This window comes from Monodon monoceros, unplaced genomic scaffold (genome assembly GCF_005190385.1).
Source record: "Monodon monoceros isolate NGI ecotype Baffin Bay Population unplaced genomic scaffold, NGI_Narwhal_1 Super_Scaffold_3, whole genome shotgun sequence".
NCBI classification, from domain to species: Eukaryota; Metazoa; Chordata; class Mammalia; order Artiodactyla; family Monodontidae; genus Monodon; species Monodon monoceros.
In genome coordinates this window covers 1,305,400-1,332,275 of record NW_021703780.1, presented here as the reverse complement: position 1 = coordinate 1,332,275, position 26,876 = coordinate 1,305,400, and the positions used below count along the sequence as shown (strand labels likewise).

General features: G+C 41.6%; 1 protein-coding gene across 5 annotated transcripts in view; it reads left to right on the top strand.

Moving 5' to 3' along the window:
- Positions 1–26,876, top strand: part of EXOC2 (exocyst complex component 2) — a 155,960-nt gene that overhangs the window by 87,932 nt on the left and 41,152 nt on the right. For all 5 annotated transcript variants that reach the window (XM_029244250.1, XM_029244252.1, XM_029244251.1 and 2 more), the window contains 10 exons: positions 2,476–2,600; positions 8,174–8,239; positions 8,413–8,570; positions 8,942–9,063; positions 10,165–10,226; positions 16,452–16,532; positions 16,799–16,858; positions 17,539–17,600; positions 19,339–19,405; positions 23,164–23,280. In XM_029244250.1, coding sequence (XP_029100083.1) covers positions 2,476–2,600; positions 8,174–8,239; positions 8,413–8,570; positions 8,942–9,063; positions 10,165–10,226; positions 16,452–16,532; positions 16,799–16,858; positions 17,539–17,600; positions 19,339–19,405; positions 23,164–23,280 — 920 coding nt within the window. The remainder of the gene's footprint in view (positions 1–2,475; positions 2,601–8,173; positions 8,240–8,412; positions 8,571–8,941; positions 9,064–10,164; positions 10,227–16,451; positions 16,533–16,798; positions 16,859–17,538; positions 17,601–19,338; positions 19,406–23,163; positions 23,281–26,876) is intronic.

Here is a 26,876-nt window from a genome sequence, read left to right as displayed (position 1 = left end):
GAAATGGCAGGCAGAAATCCAGAGCAGTTGTGGGCTCCCCACCTGTTCCCTTCCCCTTCCCTTAGGGATCACAGTCTTGTGCTGCCTATGAAATGCTTGTTTAGATATTCCCCCACCCCCACCCCCACCCCCGCCCCACAGTTTTCTAGTTGTTCACGACCAGAAGTTAAATCCAGCCCTTGTTACTCCAGCATGGCTAGAAGTGAAAGCAAAGTAAGTCAGCTTTAATTTCTCCAGAGTTATTACTTGGAATTGGAACATTATGAGGGATTGCTTGCAGTAAACAATAGCTGTGAATAAAGTTGAGGAAGCTCATTCTTGATCTTGTGATCAAAAAAAGCCTACGTTATGACTTCTGTTGAGACAAATTAGATACTCCTGCCATATTCCCTTAGTTCTTTTCATCAGTCTTAGGAGATAACTCTTAAAGTTATTCTTTCAGTGATAGAGCATGTGGGAATTTATCAATAAGAAAAGAAAATCCAAAATCATTTTTTAGTTATAACGATCAGAATTTGGATGTAGTAGGCTTAGAAGGAACAAGGGGAAAGGGCTCTCAGTACACACATACACACGTGGGTGTAAAGAATCTGCTGGTGATAAAAAGAGCAAAAACACATGACCCTCAGAATTGTTCCCTGTCACCGGGCAGGAGGCTGCAGGAGCCCGTGTGCTTTCCGAGAGCCCTGGTGCCTGAGTGCCAGCCCCTCGGTAACACGGCCCTGCAGCCAGTGTGCGCCTCTGGCGGGGACGCTCCATCCCAAGGGGAATTCAGACAAAATCATTTTATCAGTTTATCTGCTATAGAAAGATTCAGCCAATGGAATCCAGAATCTTTTTGGAAGCCTTTTGGAATTGGTTTGTTTTTATTTATACTTGTCCAGATACTTGTCCCATCATAAAATCGTTTCACATAGAATACTTGTTAATTTTTTTTCTTTTTTTATATACATTTATTTATTTGTTTTTGTCTGCCTTGGGTCTTCATTGCTGCATGCCAGCTTTCTCTAGTTGTGGCGAGCGGGGGCTACTCTTTGTTGCGGTGCATGGGCTTCTCATTGCAGTGGCTTCTCTTGTTGCGGAGCATGGGTTCTAGGCTCATGGGCTTCAGTAGCTGTGGCTCGCGGGCTCAGCAGTTGTGGCTCACAGGCTCTAGAGCGCAGGGTCAGTAGCTGTGGTGCATGGGCTTAGTTGCTCCGCGGCATGTGGGATCTTCCCAGACCAGGGCTCAAACCTGTGTGCCCTGCACTGGCAGGCAGATTCTTAACCACTGCGCCACCAGGGAAGCCCAGAATACTTACTAATTAGTGGATTCAGCAAGAGAGAAGCTGAGTTTACTTCCTATTTGTTTATTTTGTGGTTTTTAAAAAGATTTCTTTTTAAGTGGTGAGAAGGCAGTGTTCCCTCTTTCCCTTGGGGTGGAGGCATCCTCTGTGCCGACTGCTCTTGGGAGCAGGTGGTGTGTGTGCAGGACGTGTGCGCACACAGAGCCACCTGGGTGTCTCAACTTCAGACCAAGGGGGACTCGTCAGCTTGGGTCACTTTCACGTGTTCCCCGCAGACCTGGCCGAGGATCTGTGAGCTCGGGAGCCCGATGAGCTCTCCCACCAGGGGATGCAAACCGGAGATCAGTTCGGCTGCAGGAGCATGGATCTTTTGAAACTAATTTTCAAAAAATTAGTCTTTCGAAATTAATTTTGGGGACTATCCCGTGTAAGAGTCTGCTTGCATCCTTATGAGGTGGGTCTTCTAAAGCTTCAGGTTTTAGATCTTGTCCTGTCTCCTGCCTTGTCCTTCGCCTGTGATACCGGAGCTGTGGCCACGCCAGGTCTGCTACTGCCACCGTTGGAAAGCAGCTCGTGTCAGTCCATGTTGAGTTGGTCTGTAGGTGATAAAGGGTGGGGGGATTGGGAAATGGTTGGTGCTCGCAGACCTAATACTTTCACCTTTATTCCCTCGAACTTATTCTTCCCACAAGAAATCTGTCAGACCTTGTTTCCCACTTTCTACAATAACTGCGTTAAATGATGTGTTATCCAAGAGGCTTCAGTGTTTTTACTTTCTGTTAAATGTATTTGTTATGGGAGGAGTTTTTAATTACATGACTGTGCTTGAATATGTCCCTTTATGATAATTTGATTCCTTACTGAGTTTCCACCATGGAGTTACAACCTGAAGACAACAGGGTTGGAAAGCCGAAGCCCCTCCTCTGTGAAGGTCTCCTGTCCTGCCTCCGCTCCCCACTTGCCCCACCAGACCCGCTGAGCAAGCAGGCCCCTCTGCTCACTGTGCTGCCACAGGCGTTGGTAGTTGGTGGGAAAAGGAAATACTGGTCTATCAGCAGATTAAAGCTCTGCAGCCCAAGTGGGACAGCATGGGGCACGCTTTTAGGTGGGGGAGCAGCAGTATGTTCAAACGCATTTTTAGTCTTGATTCCAAAGGATATTAATAGTATTTTATTCTTTTCCTCTTTAGCATGGAGATACCAAACTCCCCACCGGGTGGCATTTGTTGAAAAATTGACCAAGCTTGTTTTAAGTCAGCTGCCCAACTTCTGGAAACTCTGGATTTCATATGTTAACGGAAGCCTTTTCAGTGAGGTATGTGTACAGATTTGACTATAGTTGTAGCTAAGTCGTGGATTTCTAGTCTTAAAAATTTTAGATTTTGAAGTGACTTTTTTAAAGCCTCAGAAGCCCAAAGCCTCTAAGTATTGTCAGATGTTTTAAGATTAGTAGAAAATGCTGTAAAGCCCTAACACTTAATAGCTGTATGGCCTTGAACAAGTTACTCAACTCTTCCGGGAGTCACTGTCCTTGATTGTAAAGGAGAATAGTGAGGGTCTCTCTCAGAACGCAGGGGTGAGTGCTCAGGGAAACAGTGGCTTAAAGAATAAAAGAATCTGAATTGAGTATAATGCCAGTCAGGCCATGTGGTGGATGAAACTGTCGTGCAATTGATGATGAACAGGTGATACAACAAGGATCAAATGTTTGCATCTTGCACATGGGTCTCAAGTGAGAGGGAACTTCCTAGTTGGAAAGAACTTAAAGATCCTGTTTTCTGGCCCCTATGTGATCAGCCTGGAGAAGTTGTTTAAGGCTTTACACTCTCACAAGTTGCACGTGTACTTCGTGTCCTAATCATGTATAATTGGAGCACAGAAATTACGAGCGTAAAGTAACGACTCTTGACTTTTTTGCGTAGCACACAGATTCGGACTCGTCACTCAGTTGTCTCACGTCAAGTGCCCATGACAGGCCTCCAGGTCCCAGAATATAGACTCTGAGGCCCTTTGCCTGGAGCTCTGGTGGCTCAGGAGAAGACAGCTCTGGTTTCGTATCTCCGGGGAGACTCTTCACAGCCCTGGGGAAGCTGGGAGAGGCGGGGTCTTCCTGGGGCTAGTGCACTTGCCAGCACAAAACTGCTTTTGCTCTTTTACACCAAGGACACCTCTGCAGTTTGACAGAAGGTGGTGGGTGTCTTGGTTCTCCAGGATCCATCCAGTCTCCTTTGACCATGGATGCATGCTCATGCTGCTATTAAAGAAGTTTGCCACTATCTCTTTTCCTTTTAACGTGGTAGATCCCTAGATGTTTGTTTAAATGAAAGGTTAGTTATCTAAACCATAAAATTTACTTAGTACATGAAAAACAGAAAAACAATAGTGCATGCAAAAAAACAGACTCCTTCATGCAGAAAAACCTATCTCTTAAGCATGAGTTATCCCTGTATTTTTTTCTTACGTTAATTTCAGCAGTGTGTCAGTTACTGACACATTCAAATATTATAGCAATAAATAACATACCTCACAACTCTTTCATGTCCATTTTGTATTACCTGGTTATTGTACAAAAGCTCTGTTGAAAAGTTCACTGTACAGAGAAAGTCAGTCTTCCATAAAATATGTGTAGAGTTTGGCTGGCCTTCATTGCTGCCTGAAGAAGAGAGTGCCTTTAGGTGTCCTGAAAAGAGTTTTCTCAGCGTTGTGCTTTCAGACGTGCCCGATCAGCCCGCATTTTTGTTCGTGGCAGCTGGATGAGAGTGGCGGCCTCTGTGGTGGGGAAGGTTTGGGTTTCTTGCCTTTTGCTGCAGTGGGGGACAGCCACCCCCTCCTGCCGTGTTGTACCCTCCTCCTCTTACCTGCTGCCTCTAAAGCAGAGCTCTTGTGAGACTGGAAAGGGGAGGTGCTTCCACGCCAGTGCCTGGACAGCTGTGTTCACAGCGTCTCTTGCAGAGCGCCAGGGTTAGAGTAGAACACCCAGTGTGTGTCGCTTACTGGCTGTGACCTTGGGCAGATACCGTTACTTCTCAGCCTACTTCCAGGGGGATGGTTTGGGAATTAGATGAGTTAATATTAAGTGAAGTGCTTATAATAGTGTCGGGGAGATAAAAAAGAATTTGCTCTTATTATTTGGAGTAAATATTTATTCCAGTATTTGAAGTGTCATTGGCCTGGCACACAGTAGGTGTTTCATGAACAAAGCTTAGTAGTGGTGAGAAGTGTGGGACTGATGTAGAACAGAGACGTGCTGAATGTTGCCAAGGCGGGTTCTCACATGTGAGGGAGCAGAACCCAGGAAACGTCTGGAAACCTAGTTTTGTTTCCAGCCGAGTGTTTTCCTTCCAACTGGAGCGGCGTCTGGAGGTGGCCCCCATGCATGGACAGTAGTTGCCTCATCTTGCATCTTTTTAGGGTGTTTTGATCTGAGATGATTTAGTGGAAAGGGACGGTATTCTCCTTCTCACAGGTTACGCCTAGTTGTGTAAACGTCTGAATGAGGTGTTTGGTTGCAGATGAGGAGTAAATGAGCTCAGGAGTCACAGCGCTGGAAAACCACTGTGATCAGTTGTGCTGAGTTGGGTGTGCCTGTGGAATTTCCAACAGTTTATACTCATAAACTTTTCTTAAAAGTTTATGGTAATAATTATTAAGTGTAATTCACTGTACAGATTTGGGCATGTTTTTAAACTAAGTGACCCTCTATTGAAAAGCCAGAAAGACACCAGAGGACAGTGGAAGGAATGGAGGAGTTAGGAAAGGGTGCCAATCATGTCATGAGTGAGATCCAGAGACTTAATTAAATTAATATTGGGAAGAGTTCCAGGGTTTCAGTCTCATACAAGAAAGCTCTCTAATATTTAAACACAATTTACTTGGAATTTCTTATTTTTTCTTGTTGTAAAACTGTTTTGTTTTATTTCGAGTTCATCTGTTAAAAGATTTAGATGGAGTTTCCAACAGTTTAACAAATAGTTCTTCAGACCAGTCAAGACCATGTGAGGTAACATATGTGAATCAAAACAGTGCGATCTAGCCGTTGGTCTTACCACAAAGTAGTTTTGGTCTGTGTGTGCAGGAAAGAGTTAAGGTTTTTAGCTAGCAAAATGGTTAATAGTAGGTTAAGATTTTACCTTTAGATATATTTTAAATGTAGTGTATTTTGAGGTGAAAACTTTTAAAGTATCCAAATAATTTTTAAACTTTAGGAATCAGCATTTTAAAAAATTGCATAACTCATAGTATGTAAATTAAAATGTCCTTTCTGTTCCAAAATTAAATTTTCTTTTAAAAGTAGGGCAAAGTGTACATAATTCAGCATGTTGGAGATGTTCAACTCTTCATCAGATTAAAACAATAAGTAACGATTTTTTTAACAATTGCAAGAGGTATGCCTTACAGGTAGTTCCCCTACCCTCTCCACTTCTTTTGTGTTTGGAGACAGGCCCTTGATGTTTAAATAGTTATTCTGTCCAGTAGGTGTCATCACGCGTGCATTAGCACCTGTTTGGTGGGCAGAATTGTTCTGGCAAAGTTTAACCTAAATTTTGGTATGATGTTTTTCAAACAATTGATTTTCACTCTTTTGATTCAAAAATATTTCACAGAACAAAGAAAGGACTGTGAAATAATCTTCCCATTGAGCAAGCCTATTGTATAAAAAATTCAGCGTTAGGTGCTATGGCAGATAAAACCAGAAAAGACCCCATCTGACGGGACACTTGCAGGTTTGTGTGGGCTTGACCCTTCCCGGGGACAGATGACACCTTCTTCCAGAGGCCCTTCCCATCCGTCCTCCACAGCACAGTGAGCCAGGGCTCAGAAAAACAACCAATAGGGTGTTGGCTCTGTTTCCAACCGTGTATATAAAGAGAATGAGCTTTACTCTAAGGAGTTGGCTCGTGTGACTGTGGAGGGTAGCAAGCCCCAAAGTCCGCAATCAGCACTCTGGAGACCCTGCAGTTCCCAGCTGGAGGCCAGCAAACTCCAGACCCAGAAGCACCACCGTTTCACCTTGTTCTGCCCAGGCCTTCTGCGGACACCAAGTAGGCAACGTGAAATTCAAATTTGGACCTCAGAGGAAAGATTTGGGCTGGAGATGTAAATTTGGAACGGTGATCTTTAGATTGATAATAAGAAATATATATTTGATCTTGCTCACCCTTGATATTGTGACTTCCTAAGTGAGGAGTGGTAAAAGATGCCTTTTGTTGTGATAATGAGTGTCTCCCACCTGAGGATGGGGGCTAGTTGTCTGGAGGACCAACCCTGTGTTTAGAGGGTAGGAGCTTTCAGTCCCACCCCCAGACCTCTGGGAGAAGGGCTGGAGGCTGAGTTCAGTGACCAGTGGCCAGTGATCTGATCAATCGTGTCTACTTAATGAAGCCTCCATAAAACCCCCAAAGGACACGTGGAGGTTGGGGAGAGTGTCCCACCTGCAGAGGGCAGGGGACTCCACCCCTTTCCCCACACCTCGCCCTGTGTCTCTTGTCTTTGTAGCTGGTCAAACTCCGACATGAGCCCCTCTGGTCACGCCTCACTGCAGCTCTAAAACGCTTCAGTTACTTCGCATTTGTCCTAAAAAGAATCAATTTCTGTAAATCCTGATATACAAAGAATTTTGATGGTTGTTGGCCAATGAACTTAGAAATTTGCTTATTGAATTATTATTGTGAATTTGGGGTTTAGTTTTTTTAAAAACTAAACTTAAATTCTTTTAAAAGCGCATCTCTACAAAGAAAAAAATGATAAAAGCTGCACGATAAGTGTAAATTAGCTCCGGAAGAGGTGTGTGTGTCTGTGTGTGCTGGCCTCTTCTGTCAGGGTGTCTGATACTTTGTTGAAGACGTCAGCAATCCTTATCCTTGTCTTACTCCTTCCCGTCAATGGTGTTGATCCTGTAGACCAACTCTCCACACTGTTTCTCTAGCTTATACCTTAAATAGAAATAGCATACCTTGAAGTATTTTAAAATTACCTTGGCATCAATATCATAATTATTTATAATGCAGTTGTTCCTAAGTAAAAAGTTCTCTAACCAAATACACCAGTATTTTACCTTTAAAGGGTAACTTTTACATTATGTTGGTGAAGTATCTGAATTTTCTTTTACATTGTACCATTTTGTGATTACTTCTTCCTTTGGAAAGTTCCCTAAGTTTGCCCTGCTAGGACATTCTGTATAATAATATTTAGTTGTTAGAAAATTTGGTAATAAAAAGTTAACTGAAATCCAGTGGAACAGATTTCTCATTTAATCAGTGTAAAGTGGTCTTCTACACATTAAGGAGAAAGAAATCAGAGGAAAACATGGCTATCAGTGAACAGATAACAACCAATTCTAGAATACGTTCCCTCCTAAATGAGATCGTGAGGCCCCTGGAAGAAGAGCAGTGATGTGTAAGTTTTTAAAAATAAATGTCAGTGCTAATGCTCATGTTCACGAAAACTATCGGGAGGAGCGGAGCGGGGTGTCCAAAGGCGTCCGGACACTTGTCCAGAGCTTCTGCTCCTCTCGTTTCTGCACCCACTGCCCGGGAAGTGGTGCTGGAGCGGCATCGTGGACTGAATGCCCGTAGGCTTAACTGTAGAAAACTGTGGATGAAAACAGCATGTGAAATTCACCTACAGGAAGTTTCAGTTTAATACTTAGGTTTATTTATGAGAATTGTACTTAAAGGTTTTAGGAAGATGAATAGCTTCTTGTTGGAATAAGAAGGGTTTTCTAATTAGTCATCCTTTAATCAGAAACTTAGATTACTTCTTATACATTCCTTTTAATCAAGTTATAACTATATTTCATGCTTTCTTTATATACAACTGCTAAAGCATTTCTTTTTTTTTATAAATTATTTCTAAAGACAACTAATTTTTTTTTTTTTAATTTTTAAGACTGCTGAGAAGTCAGGCCACATTGAAAGATCAAAGAATGTAAGGCAAAGACAAAATGATTTTAAGGTGAGTTAAGGATAGGTATGTAGACTCTTTCTTGGGGTAGGGTTTTCTCAAGCAAAGTGACTAGAGACCTTGATGTACATTGAAGACACTTGTCTTGTGCAGGCCGACTCTTCCAGTTGATTTAATCAAGTTGATGCCTTTTAATGTAGTTTTGCTTGTTCATCATTGTCTAGAAAATGATCCAGGAAGTAATGCACTGTCTGGTGAAGCTGCTCCGGGGGGCCCTGCTCCCGCTCAGCGTCACGGAGGGCGGAGGGCGGCAGTGCAGAGGCTGGGAAGTGAAGGCCGAGCTCTCTGGGCAGGGGCTCGCTCACGCCATCCAGACTCTGAGGTAAATGTGGGCGCGTTCTCCAGAAAAGGGGGAAACACCACACACTCAGTGTGGGATATGATTTTTAATACACTCAACACAGAATTTTACTGTCTCCTTTTGTGCCCACTGTTCCCCGTGTGTCACCTGATAACTAAGCTCTTAAACCTTGCTGGTGCTTTTGTCTGATGAGAATGTCACCTTTTTCATTGTTTAGTTCAGTGTCACTGTGATATTATCCCTGTGAATGGGCTTACTTTCCCCATGTTTTCAACATAACGCTGTAGCTTATAAGCACCATTGTGAATCGTTGTGGGATGGCCAAAATGATGTCTGGAATTGCTTCCAGATCCTGCTCTGCTGACATTTGTTTTGCTGTGTTTGTTCTACAGGCTTACTTATGAATCCTTGACTGCCCTTGAGATTCCTAATGACCTGTTACAGACGATCCAGGACCTCGTCTTGGACCTTCGAGTGCGTTGTGTGGTGGTCACACTGCAGCACACAGCGGAAGGTATGTTGAGAAAAACTGATGACATTGGCTAGACAACAGTTATTTGCACATGCCACCTCTTTCCAGCTTCCAAATCCTTAAAAACATGAAAGATGCTCTTATAGAAATCTGAGTATTTCAGACTGTCTTTAGCTGCTCAATATAACTTTTTTCCTTTTTTGAAACTTTTCAAATCTATTTACTTTGAGATGCCAGACCATATATAAATTAAGATGGGTATACTTGAAAAATATTTAAGGATATAAGAACATCCTTATGGAAAATGCTAAGTGGAAAAAGTCGAATATAAAATGTGTATAAAAGTATGATCCCAATTTTGAAAATATATATATGTATATTTAAAATTTTTAATTTAGAAATGTCAGCATAAAATCAGAAGAAAGACTGTTAACAGTTTCTCTTTGCCGCAGAAGTTATAGGTGTTCATTTTCTTTATACTTTTATAGAGTTTTCAGGATTTCTGCATATAGTCATAAACAATGAAGGTTATCTTTACAAAGCAGCCTTTTGGGTTATTAAACATTTTCAAAAACAATCAAGAATATTGTTGTGAAAGGCACAAGCCGTTGGTATCTGTCCCAAGGACTTTGTTGTAGGAAGGCTGTGTCTGCACAGAACCAGCCCCTGGCCCAGGTCGGGGCTGAGCCCTCAGGTGTGCACTGGTCGTGTTCTTCCCTCCGTGGGTATCACATTATCATCATCGGGAGCATACAGGACTGAGAGAGAGTCCACTTTGGTCATCAGAAATCTTAGGGGGAAATGCCGTGTGTCTTGTATTGTACCTGTTTAATATTATCAGGAGTGCTGAATAACTACTAAGTTGTTGTCTGAAGCTGTCACTGAACCTAGCCCAGCATTCTCCAGATTGGGCTACACAGTAGACAATTTTATTTACATTAATGTTGTATTAGAAAAATCCAGTGAGTGATACACATTTAAATCCTTGAGTCTACCAGAATTATATTCTCTCCCTACTTTCACTGATTTTTTACAAACTTATATAAAACAATTAAAAACCATAACCTTTATGCATTTTTATCTCTCTGAAGTTCAGTGAGATAATTATAATAAGACGCGCTCGTGTACTTGTGTTCCCTGTAGAAGTAAAGAGATTGGCTGAAAAGGAAGACTGGGTTGTCGACAGTGAAGGCCTGACGTCCCTAGTAAGTTTAAATTCTTTTTGGTGATTAATCATTAGTGTCTGTTATATTCAAAATAATTGATTTATTTTGATAATGAGCATATGCTCTCTATTGCAACTCTAAAACGTTTCTGGAAATGCAGAAGCAAACTTCTTAAAGTTTTCTTTCTCAGAGTCATTTTTGCTTAACACTAACCACAGGTATTTAAAAATGAGTAAAAACAGTGGATCCGCCTTTAGAGTGATCTTTCTTCATCCTGTGACTCTTAACTATTTTTTGTTGTGTTACATTTTTTAATGTAATTCTAAGTTACCCAGCAATTTGAATTTTTCAGAAAAGCACGATAGGAAACCAGTGCTGTTGCTCGGCCCTAAGGCAAAACAGGCAACAGCGAACTTCTCCAGACGCATGCAGGGGTCAGGTGGGCAGTTAAAACCATGGTCTGTTCGCTCTGGAATAATCATCTTTTCAGATGGGGCTTTGAGATTTTCAGAATCCCCTTGAAAATTGTGTTAGTGTTAGAGTTTGTGAGTTCTCGTGTTTTTGAGTCTGTCCCATGGATCCCACAGCAACCTGTATGTGGGTGTCAGGCAAGGTTAAAACATTCAGTGGCTTAAAGAAGAGGGCATTTCCTTTTTCTCCCCCACTAAAGAGGTTGGAACTGGTGTGGCAGCTTTGTCATGTAGTACGGGCAGTGTCCAGGGCTCCTCCGACTCCTGCTTTGTGACCCTTAGTGTGGCTCCTCTCTCAGGATGGCCTCATGACACGGGATGGCCACTGCAGTTCCAGCCACCACAGCCTTATTCCTGTCAGCAGGGAAGTCCAGCATTTTCCCAGGAGCCACAACTGACAACTCTGCTTACATCTAATTGGCCATAATTTATCCACGTGCCTACCCCTGTCTGCAGCGGAGGCTGGAAAAAATGTAGTTTTTCAGCAGAGCACAATCCTGGCCCCAACAGTTCTGCCTTACCTTAGTAGACAGGTACAGTGGAATAAAACGGTCTGACTTGCTCACATTTACAAAGTAGTGGGGCTCAGGTTGTTGAGGAGCAACCACCCCCTGTAACATTTCTTCATGTCCTTGAATTTGTGTGCTTGTCCACAGCCTTCCTCTGACAGTTGGGGATTTTTTTTGAATTTTATTTATTTTTTTATACAGCAGGTTCTTATTAGTTATCCATAGTTATCCATTTTATACATATTAGTGTACAATCTCAGTTGGGGAATTTTTGACAAGTTGAAACTCTTCTTTTCCTCCAAAGTTCAAAGTTCTTTCTTAAGTTAATACAAAGCTATACAAGTGTGTGTTTGGAACAGCAGTGCTTACTTCCAAATTTTTGTAAATTAAATCATGCTTGAAATTAGGGGAATTTATTTTTAATAAGTCTTATAATTATATATGTATATTTTTAAATCTTATTATTATTTTTGGCTGCGTTGGGTCTTCAGTGCTGCACATGGGCTTTCTCTAGTTGTGGCGAGCAGGGGCTGCTCTTCATTGTGGTGCAAATACTTCTCATTGTGGTGGCTTCTCTTGCTGCAGAGCACGGGCTCTAGGGGTGCGGGCTTCAGTAGTTGCAGCACATGGGCTCAGTAGTTGTGGTTCGCAGGCTCTAGAGCACAGGCTCAGTAGTTGTGGCACACGGGCTTAGTTGCTCTGCGGCATGTGGGATCTTCCCGGACCAGGGCTTGAACCCATGTCCTCTGCATTGGCAGTTGGATTCTTAACCACTGCACCACCAGGGAGGTCCCTGTAATTATATTTTAAAGGATTTAATTTTAATAAAAATTTGTTTTGATTTATTTGGCTTATTTTTCAGAAGTATTTATGTTTAAATACAAACTGTCCTATAGCTAAATATTGGGTTGGCCATAAGGTTCGTTCGGTTTTTTCCGTAAGATGCTCTAGTAGCACTTAGTTGTGTTTAACTTCATTTGAAACAATTTTGTTAGATTGTATGTGACACCTGTCATATCAGCGTGCATTTAAAAAAAAGACTTATCTAAATTGGTGAATTTTTGTGTAACCATTTTAATATTGAAGATGGAAGAAGAAAAGCAACATTTTCAGCATATTATGCTTTATTATTTCAAGAAAGATAAAAACAACCAAAATGCAAAAAAAGATTTGTGCAGCGTATGGAGAAGGTGCTGTGACTGATAGAACATGTCTAAAGTGGTTTGCGAAGTTCCGTGCTGGAGATTTCTCCCTGGACAGTGCTCCACAGTTGGGTAGACCAGTTGAAGTTGATAGTGATCAAATGGAGACATTAATTGAGAACAATCAGTGTTACACCACGCAGGAGATAGCCGACATACTCAAAATATCCAAATCAAGTGTTGGAAAATCATTTGCACCAGCTTGGTTATGTGGATTGCTTTGATGTCTGGGTTCCACATAAGTTAAGCGAAAAAAACCTTCTTGACCGCATTTCTGCATGCGAGTCTCTACTTAAACGTAATGAAAACGTTCAGTTTTTAAAACAAATTGTGATGGGCGATGAAAAGTGGATACTGTACAATAATGTGGAACGGAAGAAATCATGGGGCAAGTGAAATGAAGCACCACCTACCACACCAAAGGCCGGTCTTCATCCAAAGAAGGTAATGTGTGTGTAGTGGGATTGGAAGGGAGTCCTCTATTATGAGCTCCTTCCAGAAAACCAAACGATTAATTCCAACAGGTACTGCTCCCGGTTAGACCAACTGGCAGCACTCCATGAAAAGCATCCAGAATTAGTCAGCAGAAAACGCATAATCTTCTATCAGGATGATGCGAGACCACGTGTTTCTTTGATGACCAGGCAAAAACTGTTACAGCTCGGCTGGGAAGTTCTGATTCATCTGCCATATTCACCAGACATTGCACCTTCAGATTTTCATTTATCGGTCTTTACATAATTCTCTTAATGGAAAAAATTTCAATTCCCTGGAAGACTGTGAAAGGCACCTGGAACAGTTCTTTGCTCAAAAAGATAAAAAGTTTTGGGAAGATGGAATTATGAAGTTGCCTGAAAATGGCAGAAGGTAGTGGAACAAAAGGGCGAATACGTTGTTAAGTAAAGTTCTTGGTGAAAATGAAAAATGTGTCTTTTATTTTTACTTAAAAATCAAAGGCACTTTTTGGCCCCCCCAATATTTAGAGGAAGGAGGTGTGGAGCAGATGGTACCATCCAGCACAGCAGCCACTTGGCACAGCTTCAGACTCCAAAGAAAGAAGCAAGTACAGAAAGAAAGAAGATCTCAACTTTCTGTATTGACTACATGTTGAAATAATTTTTGATATATTACACGTTATAAACTAAAATTTAGGTTTTTCTTTTACTTTTCTTATTGTGGTTCCTGGAAAATCTAAGACGTGTGTTTGTGGCTCCTGGAAAATCATGACGTGTGTTTGTGGCTCACACTGCACTTGTGTTGGGCGGCACTGGTGTGGAGGGAAGGCCCTGTGCTGCTTCAGTGTCTGGTCTGGTTACGTCCTCAGTTCTGTCTCAGTAGCTGTGCCATCTTCAGAAGCCACTTAACCTCTCTGCCTCTAGTTAAAGAAGCAGAATGCTTGTTCACAGTGGTGTTGGTTACGATTAAATGAGATGCTGTAGAAAAAAGCTGTAATACAAAGCTTTATACACATACAGAGAATTTTAATTTATTAAACTAATACTTGTAATACTGGGACCACTATGATAAAAATACCGTAAATGTACATAAAGCCTTACTATTATCAAAGCTCTGTCCTATGCCCCTGTCATCCCTAATTATCACAGCAGGCCTGGATGGCAGGCCAGAGACATTGCTGGACCAGCACTGCTGAATTACTGCCCCAAATGAAACAAGCCAGGCAGAGCAGACAGCACAGCCCTGACCCTGGGTTCTTAGTACCAGCTTCAGGTCATCTTGTGCAAAGAAAAAGATGTGTGTTCAATTTGAGAAAACGAAGCATCTGTTTTCAAGGATTTATGTTCATTTAAAAAAAAAAAAAGGACAAAATATGAACAACTTAGTCATAAAATAGGTATTGGCTTCAGGTTAGTGGTTTATGTACACACAGTCTAGTGTGCGTGTGTGATGGCTGCAAATCTGGGTCCCCAGTGTGTGTGCGTGAGATAACAGCCACATCTAAGGTTGGTTGGTTGGTTGTAGTAGATAAGCCCCCATGAAAGTCCTTCGAAGTGGTTACTGTAGAGGCTTGTTTCTAATAAATTTAAAGTTTATAACATGGTAAGATACTGTATCCATAGCATAGCTGGTCTCGTGTTTGGTGACACACAAGCCAGAGATCTAAAGCCACTTACTGGTGATTTGGTGCCAGCCAGTGTGTCTTGTTGGACGTTGTTGAAGAAATGTGCTAATCCCATAGGCCTCTGGGAGCTGAGCCTGCTGTCAGCTGTGGGCACAGACTTCCCGTGAGAGGGAAGGTACATCCAGGCTTAGAGGAATGTCCAGGGTCCAGCTTTGAGTGTTTACCTAACATCTGAAATTCTCAGGTTTTGAACAGAGAGTCAGTTGTCTCAAAGGCTATTACATACACTACTTTACATTTTCTTAGCATTTCCATAGTACTGATCCCATTTGTTTGAAATAAGGATGTTTTTCTTTCCCTGTGAGTCCTTATCAAGTTAAAGAAATGCACATGAGCTTTGCCCCCATGACTGTGCTTTCAGCTGAGTGTCTGAAACAGCTCGTTGGAGAGCATCCTGTTTTCTACTCTTGTTGAAAATGTTTTCTGCCTTTTTTCAGTTTGGATAATTCTGAGAATTTTCTCCTTTCAGAATAACTGGAATGATATGTGATGTTATAATCAGCAGCTTGGGTGATTCACTGACAAAATGCAGAGATAGTGCCTGTTCTTTCTTTTCAGAAAAAAAGAAATCGCAGCTGTGTAGACTCATGTGCTCCTTTTCCCACTGGCAGTGCTCTCCGGGCTCTCTGTTCACATTCTAAGGCAAGACAGTTAGGAAACAGCACAGGAACACTGAACTGCCTGCCATTGGATTTGGGGTTGAATTCCCAGTGTTATTATTGTAACATCTTAGATTTTCCTACCTTCTGGGGCAGGAAGGTGGGTTCGTAAGGCCGGTGTCTACCAGGACTTTACTTTCTGTAGGCGGTATTTTCTGTCACATCCATCCCTGCCCCTGCCCCCGCCCCCAACCTTCTTTCTCTGCACTTAAAGACTTTTGCATGTTCTTTATGGTGCCCTCTGGTGGCTCCAAAGTGCAGTATTAAAATGACATTAAGTTGAGGTGCTATTAGTTTTCCTTAAGCCTGGATTCCTTTTTGTGAGAGAGTAAACTTGTCTTTCTTTGGTTTGTATACAGGTGTGTCTTTTTTTCTGTTCGATTTTTCCCTGAGTTCTTTTAGTAATTGAAGCAGATTTTGCCCAGAGCTGGTTCAGCTGAACTGAGCCTTGTCCTGCCCCGTGCAGGCTCTACCAGGCTCTGGCCCGTGGTGGTGACTCGGCGCCTCCAGGCCCCTCCTGTCTCTGTCCGGGGGCGGCCCCTCTTGCCCTTGGTCTCAGCTTGGATGTTGTCACTGGCTCAGGGGCTTCTCCTGCTTAGGGCAGAACCCCTCCATCAGTTTTCCTCTGAGTGCCCGCTTGTTCTCTTCATGGCCCTTACCCTACTTTGCAGTCCACTTATTTTATTTCTGTACTTTTTTTTTGTAGAAGTGACAGTTTTGTCGACTCCATCCCAGAATGTACACATAACGAGAACACGTGTCACCGTCCCCTGGAGAGGGCCTGGCACGAGGAGGTGTAGTTAGGGCTCATTCAGACTCATCCTGAAGCCCATTTGTTGGACATGTTTTCAGGTTTCATTTCTGACTTGATGGGCATAGAATCTGGTGACCGTAGAGATGGTTGGAATGAAAGGTCGGCCTTCCTCTGGGTCATCGTACTAACGTCCCCTGGGAGATGAGGAAGGCCCGGGAGATGGAGCTCGTCCCAGAGTATGTTACTTCTGCGCTTCATCCCGGCATCTGCCTCTCAGGAGAGTAGAATTTTGAAGAAAAATTCTCATTCTACCCAACTTCTATTCTAATTGAATTAGATGCGCTTCCAACTGTCAGGGTTCATGGTCTTTAAATATCAAGGGCAGAACATGCCAGGTCTAGGTCTGGGTGGCGGGGAGGCTGTGTGTGTCTCCATCCCTTTCCTCACATCTGGAAATCTGGGCATCAGGGCCGAGTTTGCTTCTGCTCGGGGTCTGCATGCCCAGGTCCTGTTGCTTTTGTCTTCTGCAGCCATGCCACTTTGAGCGCTGCGTGGTGCACTCCCTGCAGTCGCTGCGAGAAGTCCTGGAGTGCAAGCCCGGAGAAGCCAGCGTGAGTGTCTGAGAGCAGCCGTCTGCGGTGGGGGCCGGGCAGCCGGGGACTCCCCTTGCAGGTTTGGGTCATTGCGATGCCAGAGCTGCTGCCCTGTCACTCAGGCCACAGTCACTCGGCCCGAGGCCAGCTCTCCATTCCTGTCCCCTTTCAGAGTCAGGTGACCCACACTGGACACACTTTCCCACGTGTTAACTTCTTATATCGAACTTCATAAACAAAAAGTTTTCTTAGCCAAGTACAACAATTCTCATTCTTCCTTACAGGTCTTTCAACAACCGAAAACCCAGGAAGAGGTTTGCCAGCTAAGCATCAACATCATGCAGGTACTTTGTAAAAGCGCTGATGCCCTGAAGCCTGAAATAATGCGAATTATTAGTCTTCCCTCCTACTCATAATCAGCGTATAGCAGATATTAAATATGTATTCTTTTTTCCTTCTTGTCTGAGAACATAATAGTTTATGGTAAATAAGTTCAAGGTAAGATTAGTTCCACCTTGCTTAGCAGTACCCCAATAACTCATTTTTATTATGCTCCCCTTTTTTGTGTTCTCACAGTACTTTGTGTGTATATATCTGTTAGAGCACAGATTAAATGACATGACAGTTGTTTACATTGTACCTAGAGCACCAAGTTCTTTGGGACCAGTGCCTTGTGGGCACATAAACCCAGTTGAATGCATGAGTGAATGAGTGAGAGGAAGGAAATAAAATACATTCAAGAACTTAACAATGGGATCAGAACATAGGTGCTTTAAATTTTTTTATCACTTAGCATTATACGTTGGGATGTGGGTTCCCAGTGCTTACATACTTTTATGTGTATGTGAATATATACTCTATATATGGGACATACAGTCTATCCACTTACAGAAGGTATATATGCATACATACCACTTAATAGAGATACACTATTTCTGGTTATTTATGTAAAATTTATCTTTAAGGTCCGAATAGATTAGTATCTAAGCGTTCATACCACTGAAACGTCTTATTTTTGACTTAGGTTTTTATATGCTGTCTGGAACAGTTGAGCACCAAGCCTGATGCCGATGTAGATACTGCACAGTAAGTAGAGCTGAGAGTAGCCTCACCGATGCATTTACCAGGATTGAAAATACAGGCTTTTGTTCTGTATTTGGTCTTATACCCTGGGACTTCCAATAAGAGAGAGCAAGTAGTCATATGAATTATATTTTTATATATTTGGCCTGTATTCTTTCCACAATTTCTTCATCTTCTGAACTTGTCTCACCTTTACTAGAGGCACATTGAACAAACTGAGCACACGATTAGCTTACTGATTATCCGGAGGAACAGGGTTTATAAATAATAAAATAGGGAGTTAAAATGCGTGACTCCTCGTTGATAGCTGTTGTGGTTCTGGTGCAGGGGGTTACCCTGGCACTCCTGTTAAAGGGACACTGTCTGGGCCATTCTTGGTTAGTTGAACTCCAGAGGACACATCTCTATTCCTGATATTTCCAAATCCATGTGATAATTCTTTTATAATGCTGCTCTCTGGGATTTTTTTTAAACCTAGTTTTTCTGACTGTTTGGCATGTGTAACTTCTGTGTACCTAAGGCTTATGCGCTCTGACACAGATGATAGTGAAATAAATGCCTCTTAAATCTATAACTGACAACTGGAATTTTTTCCATGTTTGTCTGTTTCCATGTTTACATGGTTTTTGCCTCTCAGTATATAAGACACTTATCCCTCTGAGACCTAATAAATATTTAGTTATTCTAGTTTTTCTTTGATTTTTATATGTTTATTAGCACATTAATTTACCAGGAATTTGTATTGTTAATCAGTTTACTGATGTTTTGAATTAAATAAGTTTTGTCTTCTTGTTTTGTTACAATTTCTGTGCCTTACATCATTGAATTCTAATATGTAGTGAAGGTATTTCTGAACTTTATCTTCGGTTCTATTCATTCACAAATGTTTCCTATCAGTGTTTGTTGTTTTAATTATCAGTAGTTTTGTTTTTTTGTTTTTGTTTTTTTTGAGAGGGCCACTCACTGCTGTGGCCTCTCCCATTGCAGAGCAGGGCTCTGGACAGCGGCCATGGCTCACGGGCCTAGCCGCTCCGCGGCATGTGGGATCTTCCCGGACCGGGGCACGGACCCGCGTCCCCTGCATTGGCAGGCGGACTCTCAACCACTGCGCCACCAGGGAAGCCCAGTAGTTTTTTTTTTTTAATGTTTTTCAGATTGTTATCCTTTTATTGCTTCTTTATGTTAAACTTATTTTATATTTTTATCTATTTAGTCTTCCATATGAATTCTAAAATCAGTTGGTTAGATTTAAAGAAAAGGAATCCTGCTAAGGTGTTACTTGTGATTCTGCTATACCTGTAAATTAATCAGTGGGTCTTTGGTGTTTCCTCCCCTGCAGCTTTCTGTGTCTGGTCACTTGTTAGGAAATTAACTAATTTCCTAACTCAGCTCACCTCAAGTCATTTACTATGAACGTGAGCTTGAAAAAATCCCCTCTAGATTCTGATGGGCAAAAACATTTCAGTTATGAGAGTCTATACCTAGAAATTAAATTATTGGGAAGACCCCAAAAGCACATTTTATGTGGCCCATGTTAATAGATAGTCCACAGTGTCTACTTTGAGCTGTTAGGTGTTAAATATTAAAAAACAGAAAGTTATATGATTTTTGACCAAGAGGTTTTAAAGTCAAATTTACATAGGTTTCATTGCATTTTTTATTGAGGTATAATTGACATATAACATTATGTTACCATTTTTAATTTTAGTGCTTTAACTTGTTCTCTTACTTCTCTATTCAGTCTCTCCGTTGATGTTTCTTCTCCTGATTTGTTTGGAAGTATCCATGAAGACTTTAGTTTGACTTCTGTAAGTAAGATCATAAATAATTAAGATGATAAATAGAAAGTAAAATGTCATTTGTTATAAAACGTGTCATTATGACTGTTTCATAACTCAGTCTAAATTATTAATACTTTGTTACCACATTACTGCTGTAGCATGCTACTGTTACTTTGGAGCTGTGTTTTATTTTGTGAAAGTTTTAGTAAAAATATAATTTTGTAAATATTCCGCACTTAAAAATCTTTTAGCTGAAGTTGCAGCTTAAGTAGCTCCGTCTCCTCTCTGCATTGTGTGGAGATCCTGAGTGTGGTACCCTGGTGCTTGAAAGCTGTGAGAGGAGGCAAAGGACAGGCACCGTTTCTCCCCATTTTCCCTCTTTAAACAGAGAAGCTCTGCTTTTCTCTATTTTTTTTTTTTGTTGTTGTTGTTGTTGTTGTTAAGTTCCCTAATAGCATTTTATTTGAACACAAAATTCCATGGCAAAACCAAAACCAAATCACCTTTTCTATAAACACACATATATTTTAAACATATGCATGTGTTTAGCAATGATTCACACATACACTTTATCCTGTATGTGAATTTAGCTGTTGAAATTCAAACTCCAGCTATCCTAAAAAACAAACAAACAAAAAAAACAACCCTCTCTGGTTTGTCATTAGCTTGAATGATGTGTGTGTATGTGTATGTACCTGTCAAGAAAGAAAACATGTGAACTAAATTTCCTGCCATATATAATTTCTACAGTTATTATAAGTATGAATTCCTAAATAAGGATTTGTTATATTAGGAAAAATAGAGTTTAATCAAAGTAATTTTTTTTTAAAAGCTATTATAGGTTTACTTACTTGGGTGACTAGGTAGATAACAGTACTGTTCATGAAGAGAATTCAGGAAAGAAATAGTTTCTAAAGAAAGATTAAAAATTCAGTTTGGGACCAGATGTGTTGAATGAGGGATGTTCAGGTGGGATGTCTAGTGGGTGATTGGACCCCAGGAGAGAGATCTAGGTACAGATTTGTGAGTCAGCAGTGTAAGGCCTGGGAGTGGATGAGAATACTAGGGAAAACAGTAGGAGGAGAGGAGGGCCAAATATATAAAAATAATATTGAGGGTGCCAGTATTTAAGGGAAGGCCTGAGGCAGAGAGCCTGGAAGTTCCCTGAGAAGGAAGAATCAGGGAAGGAAATCCAGGGACAGGTGGGAGAGCGCGTTTAAGCAAAGGAATATTTAACGGTATCGCAGACTGACAGAGCATCAGGCCAGGTCAGACAGAAGCCAGGCCTCGTGGGAGGGCGTGTGGATGGCCGAGGGGCAGCTGCCTGCGCTGGGTCAGGGATGAGTGGCAGCTGAGGAGGGCTATGTGGTGAGTTCAAACCGTTCTCCCGCTGTGAACGGGAGAGAAGGACATGCGAGGAAGGATCCTTCTCAGTGGAGAAAGGCCTTGCTGCCTGTCTGGCCAACCACGTTTCTCCTGGGTCTTTTGGGACAAGCCTAATTTCTACGTGACTATCTTCCCAGTATTTGGAGCAGCTGCCGTGTGCTCCCAAGTTCCCTTCTTGAGCTAACACGGCTTGCTCTGAGCCCAGGACTCCCCCAGAACCATGCCTTCGCCTCCTCTCCTCTGTCACCCAGAGCCCTGCATGCTTCGCACTTGCTTCTGCTGGTCACTGGACCTTCTCTGTCCCATTTCACTCTCCTGAAATTGTTCCAGATTTGGAACCAAATTCAGTTCCTGTGTTTTTCCCCATTGGATGATACCGTGTTAGATTTGGTCCAGGTAATTGAGATCTTCTTAGGGTCTTGTCCTGTTATCCAGCAGAGAGGCACCTTGTGGGAAGAAAGGGCTAGGTTTCTGGTTCGCTTGCTGGTGTGCTGCTTACTGACAGAAGAACCTCGGGCATGCCACGGAGGGTGGCCTGATGGCCGCATCACAGAGATGCTGTGGGGTAGCCAGAACAGTACACAAGGCCGTGCAGTCCTCAGTCTGCAGGTACTGCCATGGATAGGTTGAGTTGTTATTTTCAAGCATGTGTATTCATCTGAGTTGTTTGTCAGCTTTTGATGAGTCATTCAATTTTAAGAATTTGATTATTTGTCAGGTTTTCTTCCCACTTTTGTTTCCTGTGATTGGTTATATTTGAGGAAAAAATACACTTACTAAGAGTAAGACTTCAAATCACTCAAATAGTTTTTCCATTCTGGGGGAAGAACCATTCAGATTACAAGGGTAAGAATCAACCAGAGTTAATTAATGAAGAGGGCAGAGAAGGTGTGGCAGGCTGGGGTGGGCAGCTGGGAGGCGGTGCCTGGAGGGTAATTAAGGATTGATCGTGGGGCTGAGAGACCAGTTGAGATATTTGGGATGCCACTGCTCAGCGTGGCTGATGAAGTGTCACGGTGACTTTATGTCACACGCTTTACAAGGGCCACATAACAGTGACAGCTAGCTGTGGGCAGGGGTCTGGGCCTCCCCCAGCCTCACGTGTCACCTCCTGGTGCCCACCTCACGCGGTTTGAACACAGAACGTGGACGAGGAGTAGACGCACAGCACATTTGTTTTAGGCTTTTTTTTGCCGCCACTTCCTGTCCATAGAGTCATTCAGGCCACTGACAAACTTTCATTGCTTTGAAAGCACTGTAATACTTCCTGGGCCTTTTAATTATATTTGTTGATGACCACAAAAGGCAGCAAATCGGCCACACTCTGCCAGAACTAAACAGTAAAATTTTAAATAAAGACATGGAAAGTTTTACACATTTTGAGGGAGCTGAATGGAATTCTTGGGTGATCCAGGCTCAGTGAGCCTAGCCCTGTGGTCTGTGCACCTGCCAGGGCCTGGTTATTCCCACCTGCCTTCCTGACATTAACCTAAGCTACCCTGATTAGTACACAGCAGCGATCAAAGTATGGGTGAGAGCTTCTCCTAGGAAGGAGTTCTGCCTTAGTTTTTAGTCAAGGATCTAAACCAAGGCCCTAAGTTAGTCACAGTGGTTCCAGAGAAGCCCTCACGCCTGAGGGAGCAGGGACAGTGCTCAGACAGCCCCAAGAACAGTGACAGTGCCATTCCTAGAACTGTATTTAGAAAGCCAGTTCTTCTGAACTCTGAGAGGATGATTGATTCATCAGCCTGGGGGGTCTGGTAATTTTGATACAAGTCACCTTAAACAGCGGGAAGCCTGGGGAGTGTAGACCGGCGCCCTGCATGGCTGACCGGGGGAGAGTCCCCGTAAGAGGGAGACTCTTCTACATAAGAAATTCTGTGAAGGCCTGGTGTTTGAAGGAGCCCGTCTATGGATGGCATTACAATTCTCTTCCAAGTTATAAGAAATTTAGAAATTATTTTCTGAGAGTTTCTCCATTTTTTGGTAGTTATTTTAAAATATCCATTTTTATAGCTTTTTTGGGGTGCAAAACGTATGAAGTGGAATAACCAATAAAGTAGAATCCCTTTCCTAAGAAAGCAGCTATCCTGTTTTTCTAGTTTACTGTGTTGCATCAGTCTGTTTTTCCATACAGCTGATAAATTTCAAAAGGAATTTGAGTCAAACATTGTTTGGCTCTATAGTGTGTTATGTCATAGTGAGCAATTAGTAGAATTATAGAACTGTATTGTGTTTCTCCCTCTTACTGGAAAGAAGGAACCAAGAAAAACAAAGCATTGAATATTGATATTAAACACCAAGAGATTATAATTAAATTTAACAAGTGATAAATGTTATCTGTTAGACTTTCAATATGTTACTCTAAATATTTTTCTAAAAATTTGTATTGGTTTTAGGAACAGAGACTTTTAATAGTCCTGAGTAATTGCTGCTACCTTGAACGTCACACCTTCCGAAATATCGCAGAACATTTTGAAAAGCACAACTTCCAGGGAATAGAAAAAATAACACAGGTAAATGGATCGCGTTAAATGGACAAGTGGTGGTGTCATCCGCTTCGTTCCCAGCTGTTTCCTCAGCCCCCCACCCCCGCTCCTCCCCGTGCCCGGTCCCTCCTTCTCACAGCTCACCGGAGTCACTGAGGTAATGCTCTCCTCTTTCTCTAGAGCAAAGCCCTCTCAAGGTTAGAGCTTTTCAAAACTGAGGGAGGAAAAGGAAAGAAAGGCTTCAAACCCACATCTTGAGGAGTCATCTCTGATTTGGCTTCTTGTAGGTTAAAGCTTTTACTTCTAGCCGACAGCAAACCCTGAGCTTGCAGAGCCACCTCTTCTTCCTCCCTCCCGCTCCAGGGGGCCACAGCATTGCTTCTGCTTGCCTGCCAGAGCACACGCACACACGCGTGCGTGCACACACACTCGTGCACGCGGGCACAGCTCTAGGTTGCTTTGTCTTACCTGAAAAGTACATACCCTCCACTCTCCAGTCCTGCCTGTAGAAAGGTGGACAAAAATGAGCCCTGTATAAATCAATGGAGTAGTTTTTTTTAGTGTTACACTTTGTTAATTCTATTTTTCAAGTAAGCAGAAAAGGAAAAAGTGAAGTAATCATGTTATTATTAAAGGCTGCTTGGTTCCTGGACAAAAGTTTATCAGATTTCTAAGTAAAACTAAGCTAGAACCACTTTTCTAATGTCAGTACAGTTTTCTCAGTGCAAAGAATAAGAAAGATAGTGATCTTGTTAATCTTATAATCAGAAAGTGCTCTTGATGGATTGCATACTTTTTACAAATGATGGTTCCAGTTCATGAACTAGATTGGGATTTTTTTTTCAAAGATAGAAAATGTCAGAGTGGGTGGCTGTGTCTTGTTTTCTTGCCTTTTCGTAAAGATTAATCATCCTGATGAGAAATGTTGTGACTTAAGACTTTAGGGCCAAATGTCGAGTTTATTTCCAGAAATTTTTGTGTTGAGAACCGCAAGGTGCTCTCTTGCAGTAGAAAGTTAGTATTTGTAGAAAGTGGGCATTTTATTTTTATGCAGTAACAATAATGACACTAACATTATTATTGAAGAAATCTTTTATCATTTTAAAAATATATGAAGTGATTAGGAACTGCATATAACAAGCAGGGAGATTTTTAGGTTTTTACAAAGTTATGAGTGGGAATTATCTGTTAGGTTCAGTTTGTATCATTAGGAAGAAGAATGAAATTGACATGCAGATGGGCTTTGATGTCCTTCCCAGCCTTTGTCCAGATTGTTCTGAGACAAGGTGATATGCAGGATCTGGGGGTGGGCTATTTTGGGCACTCAGAATTTGGAATTGAATATTTTGAAATCATTCAGTTGAGTATTAAAGCAATAGACAGTAAACTAGATTTATAGTGTTTGTGCCGATTCTGTTTTTTATGAGTGAATTCATTAATTTCATGATGACGATCAAGTAAAATATATTTCTTGAATTAAGGTATAAAGGTTGCCAACTGCCACTGTTTTTCACGGTTCCTTTCTCAAATGACAGGTAGCTCGGGAGGCCCAGATCCTAGAACAATCCCAGGGCACGTGGGTCCCATGAACATTGGTTATCTGTTCTCTGGCTCTGCTCTGCTCTCGGAGGGAAGTGCTCACCGAGGGCTTCTGCCTGGTGTGCTTCTACCAGATGGGCCCCACCTCTCTCAGGTCTCCTTCAGGCTGCGGGTGGGGACTTTGCCAAGGGTCCTCCAGGCATAGTTCTTTCTGCTTTCTTGCTCCGCCAGGAGCTCTACCAGGAGCGGCACAGAGATGGCCAGCCTCTTCAGTCCCCTTTGTCTCGGTCTCCATCTTCAAGAGTAGAATTAATTTTTACATAGGAACAGTACGTGCATAATCACGCTTGTTAGGCGTTTATTAAAATTTAATCATCGCTCATCCTTTAAAGCTAGAATGATTTTATATACACAGTTTTATTTGATGAAAATAGCTCTGTGAAGTAATCAAGGAAAGTATTATTAACTCCATTTTTTTCATGCAGAAAAATGCTCGGAGAGGTTAATGCCTTGACCTGTAAACAGCAGAGCAGAGCAGGACTCAAAATTAAGTTTTCTCATGCTAAATCCAGAATGCTTTCTGGCCAAGCACCATACATATATTAAGATAAAGAACAAAATTGTTTCCATGAAAAGCACACCAAAGGAATAGGACATGAAGCCGGTTGATAAATGTATATCATTTCGGACTTGATGAAACAACATTAAATAATAAACATTAAATTTATCAGATCAGAGTATCAAACTCCTCTTTCCCTACAAGTTACGTCCTTTAAAATAGGCCCCATTGCAGGCCTTCAGTGGATGTGCTGTTTGGAGCCCGTAGAGCAGGTGCCAGCCCTTGAGTACTCTGTGCGTTTCCATGTGCAGGGCCAGCGCCTTTGAGTTTTCCTCAAGTCTTGGAAGTGTTTTTCCAGTCACGCATTTTTTTCTTTATTATAAAAGTAAGACCTAATTATCATTTTTTAAAAAGAGAAATACTGAAAATCTAAAAAACTTTTTAAATCATCTATAATGCGCCAAAGATGAACACTGTCTTATTTTAGTATATATAATTAGTGTCTTATATATACCATATACCTGTGTGTATATATGTTATAAAAAATATATGAAACATTTTCCCCAATTCTGTTTACCTTGAATGTATCTTTTTCTATCAGCTCTTCTGTTGTGAGCGCTTTTCCATTTTTATTAACTATTTTTGTAAAGATGAGTTTTATGGCTTTATATTTGTTAGTGCAGATGTACCATTTTCTAATTTTTATTATTTTAACTTTTTTCCTGCTGGTTATTTTCGTTGTTGTTACTGAGAGGGGAAGATAGTCTTTGGTCACATTTCTTACTTCCTCACAGTGGATTCTTACAACTGGGAGTACAACTCCAAAGACTCCTGGTGGGGTTTGCCAGATTGCTTTCCAGAAGCCGGTCTCACCACATTTGGCCATCATCGCTGATTATAGTTTCTAATTTGATAGGTAAACATACTCTTTCATGGTATTTTCATCTGCATGCCTTTCTCTGCTTGGTAGGTTAACACTTTTTCATATGCTCATTGACTGTTTACAGAGTTTTGCGTTCTAAGTGTGCACCCCAGGTTAACCACAAATCCTTAATTCTTTGAGACCTTTGAGAAAGGAAAACCAGAGCTATATGCTTAATAAACCTTAGCTTGTAATTTTATTGCGGTAGCTGTAATTACATAATTCCAAGGAATTTTTTTTTACATATATTTTAACCTGTGCCAGTCTTTTAAAAGGAATTATCTAATTTAGAGTTTGGATAATTGCAGATTTTTGACCGACTCAGGAAGGTAGTCATAATGGCCATTAAAGTCTGGCATGAAATGCTTGATTGAGGTTTTATTTGAAGCCCCTAAATCTCTTCCAGGTATTCCAACATGGAGGTGGAGAAAGGACAGGTGTTTTGTTTTTGTTCTTTTTAAATATGTCCAGGGAGGGTCCTTTACAGCAATCAGTTTTAAAGGTTTTTGAGTCACTTGAACCATGGGTACCATATTTTACATATTTGATTATTTTTAGCTTAATTGTATATAACTGTCTTTTTTTGCTGCTGTTTTTATTTAT